The sequence below is a fragment of the Orycteropus afer genome, unplaced genomic scaffold, assembly GCF_000298275.1.
Source record: "Orycteropus afer afer isolate SDZICR_OR568_19922 unplaced genomic scaffold, OryAfe1.0 scaffold00017, whole genome shotgun sequence".
Classification (NCBI taxonomy): Eukaryota; Metazoa; Chordata; class Mammalia; order Tubulidentata; family Orycteropodidae; genus Orycteropus; species Orycteropus afer.
In genome coordinates this window covers 1,499,500-1,508,928 of record NW_006921604.1, presented here as the reverse complement: position 1 = coordinate 1,508,928, position 9,429 = coordinate 1,499,500, and the positions used below count along the sequence as shown (strand labels likewise).

General features: G+C 40.0%; 1 protein-coding gene across 1 annotated transcript in view; it reads right to left on the bottom strand.

The window, feature by feature from the left end:
- The window catches only part of CKAP2L (cytoskeleton associated protein 2 like), a 43,414-nt gene extending 34,688 nt beyond the window's left edge, over positions 1-8,726 (bottom strand). The window contains exons 1-3 of the mRNA XM_007959400.1: positions 8,684-8,726; positions 6,745-6,811; positions 4,787-4,838 (exon numbers count right to left, since the gene is read on the bottom strand). Coding sequence (XP_007957591.1) covers positions 4,787-4,838; positions 6,745-6,811; positions 8,684-8,726 — 162 coding nt within the window. The remainder of the gene's footprint in view (positions 1-4,786; positions 4,839-6,744; positions 6,812-8,683) is intronic.
- Between the last annotated feature and the right edge of the window lie 703 nt (positions 8,727-9,429).

Below are 9,429 nucleotides of genomic sequence, written 5' to 3'. Positions count from 1 at the left end.
CCATAGTTACCTCTTCCCTGTGTCCATCTCTCCATGCACTCCTGTCCCCTGAGCTGTCTGCCTGTGCATAAACAGCCCTTCTTTCTCTCATGATTGTTCTCTCCAAGGAGTGTATCTACCTGAGGTAAATGTTCAACTCATATGCCTATCTTTTGTTTGGCTGGAAAGCACAGGTGTGGGTTCAATTCCAGACCTGAAAGGCAGCTAGGGGCTATAGTCTCAGTGGTTCTACCAGGCTCTACTGGACCAGCCAATCTGGTCACCCCCCCCTTTTTTTTTCTCCAAATGATTTTGAGTTTTGTTCCACATTGTTCTCCCTCTCTATCAAGGATCTCCTACGTAGATCCCCTTCCAAGTGGATGACAGTGGTAGCCGGGCACCATCTAGTTCTTCTGGTCTCATAGTCATATAGAACCTTCCATACTTTTAAAAGTTAATATTTAACAGTTTTTCATTGTTAGTTTAATAGCTGTAAAAGGTGAAATTTCAGGCACATTGTAAATATTGGCACTTCAAGAGAAAATGAAATTTGGTACCCATTATAATCCATTTTTTTAAAAAGTATACAATATGCTTTTCTTTATAATTGAAAATATAACACCATTCCCTTTTCTCTTTGATATATTTTTATTCCAGTTCAACCATATAATTTACTTTACTTTTTCAACCACATAATTTTTATCCTAGCTTTTTATGCTTGGAAGTTTATTATTCATTACCCTACCATACTTCTCAACATGTGTATGTATGTAAATTTATTTTAATTTTTATTTTCTATGACTAAAAATAATTCAGCAAAACAAGATAAATATTACCAATTATGATCAACAATTATTAAACACAAAAAGCAAATTTTTTTCCATAAAGAAACAGAAATATCTCTCTTCATGAGTTGTTTAGAGCATTCCCACTCTCAACGAATTCATGCATTCAGTGGAAGACTATCATTTGTTGCTAGAATGAGTTAGAGTTCTGCATCAATTTTATTCCTTTTCCTTTCTTTTAAAATAAGATTTATTACTCGGTGACCAAAGTCATTTGCCTTCTCAGTGTCAACACCAGTATTTCAAACTGTCCCTTGATTTTGCACCCTAGAGGTATTTCCACCCCAGGGCAAAATATTATATTAAGATAGGGATGGGATGAGTGAGTGGTATGCCTAAGACAAGCAGAAGAAAAAAAGAATTAAAAAATGGAAGAAGTAAAGGGAATATATCCATGACTGTATATAAGTTTGGTGGACAATGTTACTACATACATATTTGTGTGTGCTATAAGTCCGACTCGACGGCACATAACAACAACAACATAAGAATGTCTATATAAATAATGGAGCTAATGGGGCAAAGTTATTCTAATTTCTTAGCCACAGCCAAACACCTTGAGGGAGTGAGTTGCTGGGCCAGCAGTCTCTGAACCATGGTTGCAGGTGACATCAAGCTCAACTGGCATAAAATTTTACACAAAAACACTGTTCTACATCTTATTTAGGTGAGTAGTGACTGGGGTCTTAAAAGCTTGCAAACAGCCATCTAGATGCAACAATTGGTCTCCCTTTGTCCAGAGCAAAGTTGAATGAAGAAAATCAAAGATGCGTGGAAATAACTAGTCCAAGGGACTAGTGGACCATGCCAATCTCACCCTACATGACCCAGAGACCAGGAGAACTAGATGGTGCCCAGTTATCCCTGTCAACCACTTGGAGAGGGATCAAAGTGGAACATTCTGTTTAGAGTGGGAGAAAAATGTGGAACAAAACACAAAATCATAAAGAGACCAAGCTTACTGGTCTGATAGAGACTGATAAAACCCCTGAGACTATGGTCCCTAGTCACCCTTTGGGTCTGGAATTGAACTTACTCTCATGGCTTCCAGCCAGAAAATGGATAGGCCTATAAGGTGAACATTTATACCAGATAGGCATACTTCTTAGAACAATCAACCATGGGAGTTCAGAAGGGCAGCATATGCATAGGAAGACAGGTCAGAGGGCAGGAATGCATAGGAAGGAAGGGCACAGGGAAAAGGTAACCATAGGGCATTGTAATCAGTGTCATGAAACAAAATGTGTGAACTGTTGAAAGGAAAATGAATTTGTTCTATAAACTCACCCAAATCACAATTAAAAAAAAAAAAAGTAGAAGGAGGACAATAGTTCAAGGAAGGTAGGAAAGTGGATACTACATGTGAGTGACATTCTCCAACAAGTCAATTTTAGGTAAAAGCACACATGGAAGTTGAAGATCCAGAAATTGATTCTGTTAAACTGGGTGCTTATGTACCCGTTTGAGATACTTTATGTACCTACAGGGATCACACGCACCAATTCATAGATATTTTAAGTTCATTTCTAATATATATTAAGTAATCCTCAATTAATCCTTTTAAACAACTCTATAAGATGTCTCCTACTATTATTCTCATTTTACAGATAAAGTTAAGGCACTTGACTCAGCGCACTTAGCTGGACAATGAAGGGGTTAAGATCTGGATCCAAGCAGTTCTTAACTATTACACACTACTGCTTGTCAATTTAAGAACACGGCTCCAAGCAATCTTTTCAAATCTTAGTTAAATACATCAAAACTTCTGGAATGTTGTTAGTTGCTATTAAACCGGCTCTGATTCATTACAGTCTTATGTATAATAGAATGAAATGCTGCCCTGTCCTATGCCATCTTCCATTACTATGTTGTTGTTGTTGTTAGGTGCCCTAAAGTTGTCTCTGACTCATAGTGACCCTATGTACAACAGAATGGAACACTTCCCGGTCCTGTACCATACAGTTTTCCAATAATTTATCAGAGTATTTCACTGATGTTTATAAGGTTTTTCAGTGGCTAATTTTTTCAGAAGTGGATGGCCCCAGTCTGTCTTAGTCTGGAAGCTCCTCTGAAACCTGTCCACCATGGATGACCCTGTTGGTACTAGAAATATTGGTGGCATAACTTCCAGCCTCACAGCAACACGCAAGCCAATGCAGTATAACAAACTGAATTGACACACAAGTGCTGGCTAGCATATTGGACATTATTAAAAACTCCTGGATAGGAACAGAGAATAAGAAATTTTGTGTGTTCCTTTGGGTAGTAACACTGCAGTAAGGGTACTCTGGAAAAGCTTTAAGTTCTTTGTTCCAATATACTGGTTATCTAAGTTTGGCCAAGTACTTAATTTCTCTGGGCCTCAGTCCTCTCATTTGTTAATAGGAATAATAATAATAATGCTATCTATCTTGCAGAAAACTGTCATACATCCTGGTTTTTCCAAGATAGTTTGATTTATGGCTATTCACCCAACATAATTAACAGCTTCCCTTTTCACTCTCAAAGTTGTCCTGGTTTGGACATTAAATCATATGGCCACTCTTCCTATAGGGTTGTTTAGCATATTGAGATACTGTATGTAAACTGTCTTGCCCAGTATTTGAATAATAAGCACTTAAATGTTAGCTATTATTTTTATGTATCAAGTGTTTTATACATTATAAAGCATTATCCAGTTGTAAGGATAAGTATTATTTGCAAAGTGCTTTTAACTTCTCCTAAGTTCCATAATTCTTTTCCCTCTGGTAGCGTAGTGCCTAAGGCACTTGACTGCTAACCAGAAGGCTGGCGGTTCAAACCCACCAGCCACTCCTCGGAAGAAAGATGGGGCAATCTTCTCCCGTAGTGATACTGTCTCGGAAACCCAAGGAGGGGTCGCTATGAGTCGGGTCCGACTCGATAGCACATAACAACAACACAACAACTATGGAAAAGTAGATAAGGTAAATATCACCCCTATTTAAGAGATGATTTACTGAAGTCAGTACCGTCAGCTTCTACTGAAGCTTTAGGTATCTGAATGAGGGCAACTTCCCCTCAGAGTTTTCCTTTAATACTTTCATCCTACATTGGTTCAATCTGCATAAAGCAAAAATCTAACCTCGTGCTTTCCAACCAACTGTTTACATCACAGACCAATTTTGTCTATCTTCCACAGTGTCTAGTGATGTCATATGTTTGAAAAGGGATATATATGTTGTTTGCTTTGAGTTGGTATGAATAATGACTGAGTCATGAAAATTTACTAAAATTTTTACCATTTTGGGGAACTCTATTTCAGGTATAGTTTAGAACTTAGATAAAACTATGATTTTAAAAATTAAATGTGGGACTTTAAAAAGATTATGTTATTGCAGATAAAGAATTTGTGCCCGTTTCAGAAGGCTACTTTCTGCAACTTAAAATCTGAAGTATTTTAGGATGCTTTAGCATTCTATTCACAATCCAGCTGAACTGAACTGGTCAGGAAGCATATGCTTGTTAAAAAGCTTAGAAGACCTAACATAGCTATTTTCTTTTAATGACTACTGAGCTACTTGTGGCAGAATAACAAAGTGGTTAAGAACACAGGCTCTCAGCTGTGTCACTTAATAGCTATGTGACTTTGGGAACCTTTCTGTGACTCAGTTCCCTCACCTGTAAAATGAGGATACTAATCGTACCTATCTCATAAGGTGGTTTGAGGTCTCAATGAGCTAATGCAAGTCAAAAAAAGTGTTAGGCATATAGTAAGTAGTCAATAAATGTTAGGTATTAAGAGGAGCAAAGTCTACTCAAGTTTTTTTTTGGTTTACAAAACTAAACTATAATATGTTGCACTTTTCCAAAACAGATTCTCTTATTAAACAAAACTGCTCTTATATTTATGAGAAATATCTATGCAATACATTATCTTTAGGTTGCTAACATTTTTATTATTTTCAAAATGTATATTTCTTAAAAGATTAGTTTCTACTCACGGATTTAGAAGGTGCAGGATTTGGGCGACTATTGTTGGCTTTTAGATAAGGCCTACAAAAGACAAAATGAAATTATTCTTAGTACAGAAGAATTCAGCAAGGCTTGGGAAGTATAGTGATGATTAAAATGATTATAATTAGAATTTAAAATTATTAGAATTTCTGTATGTGATAAAATAATTCAGAATTATATTCAATAAAAAGTCTCCTTATCATTTTTCCCTTAGCCCCTTTATTTCCTTCCTCAGAGACCACAACTGCTATTACTCATTTTCCTTTCAGAGATAGCCTATGCATAAATATAGCATTCTAACCATATTGATGAAATATGTTTCCTTCATATTTGCATAGTCTTATTCCATCAGTCATCACTCCCTGAATATAGTGATGTACCAGGCACTGGAGATACAGTGCCAAATAAGATAATTAACTGCTTAGTTAAAAAAATTCCTTGGTTTAAGTGTCTTCAAACAGTGAATTTTCAGGGGGAAAAAAGTATAATCAAAAAATCAGGAATACCTATGAAATCCAGTTAGACAGAAAATACAAAAAAGGGTAAAGAAAAAAAAAAGCAGAGAAAAATTTCAAAGGATTCAATCCCTATGGACCAAAAACAATTTCCAGACCATCAGAGATTTTGGTCAGGTCCTGTTTGTTGTTTGTCTCTTCCATCTAGAATGTAAGCCCTGGGAGGGTGGGGATCTTTTTATCTTGTTAATCATATCTGCAGCATCAAGAGTGACTTACACATTGTAGGTTGGTGTTGTGGGCTCTCAAGTTGATTCCAATTTATAGCAACTTTATAGGACAGAGTAGAACTGCCCCATAGGGTTTTCAAGGCGTAAATCTTTATGGAAGAAGATTGCCACATCTTTTTCCTGTAGAGTGGCTGATGGATTTGAACTGTGGACTTTTCAGTTAGCAGCCCAGTGCTTAATCATTGTGCCACCAGGGCTCCTTTTGCAGGTACTAAGTAAATATTTGTTGAATAAATGAATAGTATAAATTTAATCAAGGAAACAGAGTTGATTTAAAACTCAGGGGAAGAAAAAGAAGCTAAATGTTGTAAAAAATAATTTTCAAATAAAAATTTAGAGAGGAGAATATATCAGTGCTAAGCAAGAGAGATAAGTAACTCCATCAAGATGGGAATATGTTAATAAAAGATAAAAGGAAGTGGTCACATTCTGGCTACCTCAAGAGTAGGTGCTAAGAGAATGAGCAAAGACCACTGTCAGTCTGAGGATGCTGGCATGTTGCTACCGAGGGCTGATTGTAACTGTCTCTCCCGTCCAAGGAAGAAACACTAGAATCAGGGCCATTCAACCCCTTGACCCAAAGTGCCTTCACAAGAATTACTTTCCCAAGGACAAAAAAGAGGAACAGAAAAAGCTTCCAGGAAGGCTAAGTAATATTGTAGACTCTTCCCTCCTTCCTTTGGGATCTATCACAATGTTTAAATGGACTAGGCACTGTGCAGCGACTTTTGCCATGTCTGGACTGATGCAGTCAGAGTAGACTGAAAGCAAAAGAGCTATGTTTAGAAAAGCTTAACAAAGAATAAGGCGCTCTGGTAGCATGGTATCTAAGGCATTTGATTGCTAGCCAGATGGTTGGTGGTTCAAACCCATCAGCCATTCTGCAGAAGCAAGAGTGGGCAATCTACTTCCATAAAGATTTACTGCCTTGGAAATCCAATGGGAGTTGCTATGAGTCAGAATTGACTTGATGGCAGTGGGTCTGGTTTTTGGTTTTATAATGGTAGCATAGTGGCTAAGGCACTTGACTGCTAACCAGAAGGCTGGCGGTTCAAAGCCACCAGCCACTCCTCGGAAGGAAGATGGGGCAATCTACTTCCGTAGTGATACTGCCTCGGAAACCCAAGGAGGGGTCACTATGAGTTGAGTCTGACTTGACGGCACATAACAACAACAACAACAATGAGTAGACAAACTCACTTGGTGTTTTGGCATTTCAGCTTTCCCTTGGCTGCTAGGTACTCCTGGAGCTTTCTCTGCCTCTCCTCTGCAAAACAGGTAAGAAACAAACAACAGAATTTTAGCTTGTGATTTTAACCAGTTCATTTATATTGTTAAAGATGACACTTTCCTATAATAATTTTGATTTTGAATCATGATGTTATAAAGTCCCCTAATCCTGTAAATTTGCCTTCAAATTAGTATCAACATAAACAATATCATTTATTGAGTATTTACATGCCAGGCCTTATACTATGCCCTTTACACAGACATTACTGAACCCTCACAACAACTCTTATCAAATATCTTACAGTCTGAAACACAGTGAAGGTAAATAACTGACACAACACTGCCCAGCTCACATGTGGCAAAGCCAGGATTTGAAACTGATTTTGTCCAACCCCAAAGAAGCTGCCAACAGCTACTGTTCTCTGTAACATGCTATGCTTTGCATGAGGAAATTGTTACTGTCCCCTATTGTCCCACTTGAGATGGTGACCCAGGTTTGGTCTTATTTATTCTTCTGACAGGAATGATGAATTTTATTTACAAACTCTTACATGGTTTCCTCTGGGACTAAGAACAAAATAGACCAGGTTAGAGGGTTCATGGCAAACATTTATATGGTGACATCCTAGGCAAGGCATTTGGGAGTAGATGGAAAGTCAAGATTTCTGCCTTCAAGAAGTTTCAACGTAGTAGTAGAGATAAAATAAACAGAACAGTAATGATAAAATAAGGCAAAATCTAGATGCCATAAGTGAGGGGCAAAGAAAGCCTTATGGGAGTTCAGAGGTGGGGACTGGGTAAGAGGAACAGGCAGTTGGAAAAGGTTAACACTAAGTAATAGTCTAAAAAACCAAACAACTATTGGGATGCAAAACTACTCCTGATCTTATGTGAGTGGAGTTGCCCTGTATTTTGAGATCTGATTCTGATGCACCCACATGAGACAGGAAGATATGCAGTATTTTAGGTCCTAGCAAGGCAGCAGTAGAGAGCAGGGGAGGAGAAGTCTGACAGACTGAGTAGGAATCCCAGCCCCGTGCCTTCTGGCAAGTTAGTAAACCTTGCTGCCACAGAGCATATAAAATGGGGACTGAAATGCCTGTCTTTGGGGATTGTTATGTATAATGACTAGTTCAGTGCCTAACACCTAGTAGACAATCAACAGTTATTACAGAAACGATCAAAACACAATGTGCATTTTGGAGAAGATGACATCTGAGCAGGAGGCACATATGAGAGGTCAGGAAATTTAGGATTGCTAGCTGTGCAGTTAACCAGTCAACTTCCAGTTTGCAGCAGGCTCAAGAAGTGCAGAGGAAAGAGTACCGCGCTGGAGGCAGGAAACTCAGGTTCTGGACAGACACGCCTCTTGAAATCTGTCAAGGGCTCAGGCCGCGAGGCACCGGCACAAAGGACCTTACCATGGCTCTGCCTAGAACAGATCTGGTTCGAAGGAGCGCTTTGCTTCCTATTGGTTGTATAACACTGGGCAAGGGGTCTCAGGGTCTTTATCTAACAGGTGGTGGCAATGACATCTTTTTGCAAGACTACTGCAGGACTTACTGGGAAGATACTTGTGAGGTTTCTGACCCCGCGCACTGCCTCTACCCCACCCCAGGCTCAAACATCTCACTGGAGGCTGGAGCCCGCAGCTCCTGTCAGCGCTCAGGAAAGTGCAGTCTCCGATTGTGGCTCCCTGGGCGGGTCCGGCCCGGTCAGCGCTCCGACCGCAGTGCTGGGGCTACAGAAGGGGGCTTGGATCCCGGACCGGAAACGTCGCAGGGGATACTGAGGCAGGTAGGAGAACAAGCGGACGGACAACTTCCGTGGAAATAACTCAATGGCCTCTTTTCTTCCCCACCCTTTTTCTAACGCCTGCAAGAGACAAGAGCTCTCTGGTCGCACTCACCGACAGCGGCTGCAGCTGCGGCACCTGGTCCTGGCCCCACCATGATTATTCAGCGACAGTTTTTCTTCAAAGGCCGCGCTTGGGTCAAGCGCGGCGAGCAGGACGTCCATCCACTTTCATTGGCTCCCGCGTGTTTGAAACTCACCAATTAGATGCTGGGAGGGGAGGGCGGGACAACAATAAAGTAGACGCTTTGCGGTTGGCTTTAGCCTTTTGAGCCCTCTCCTGAGGAACTTTGATTGGAAGAACGTGAAACGTATATTAGCTTTAGATGATGTTCGGGTCGAGGTGGCAGATCCCCCTGTTGAGACCAACTTGAGCGTCTAATAAGCTGTCAGTGGCTAGATTAATCTTGGCATCGGTTACACCGAAGCCTACCGGGGCTGACGCTGCAGGAGCACCTGAGAAACTAGAAAGGGCTGCCTTCCCGAACCGCTAGGGCCACGTCACTACTTCCTTCATTTCAGATCTTAAGCTTCACAGAAGCTATGAAAACCTAAGATAAAACCAGAATCTGATGACCTCGGCTCCTCATCAAGAGAATATATCCTATTGAGAGTCTGATGAATCCCACGTTCTTAGTTCTTTCTTTATTATTGTGATTTGGGTGAAGATTTACAGAGCAAATTCACTTTCCATATAGCAGTTTACGTATACTTTGTCTCATGACATTGACCACAGTTTACCACAATGCAACAGCTCCCCTCCCACTTCCTCCCCATAGTTACCTCTTCCCAGTGTCCATC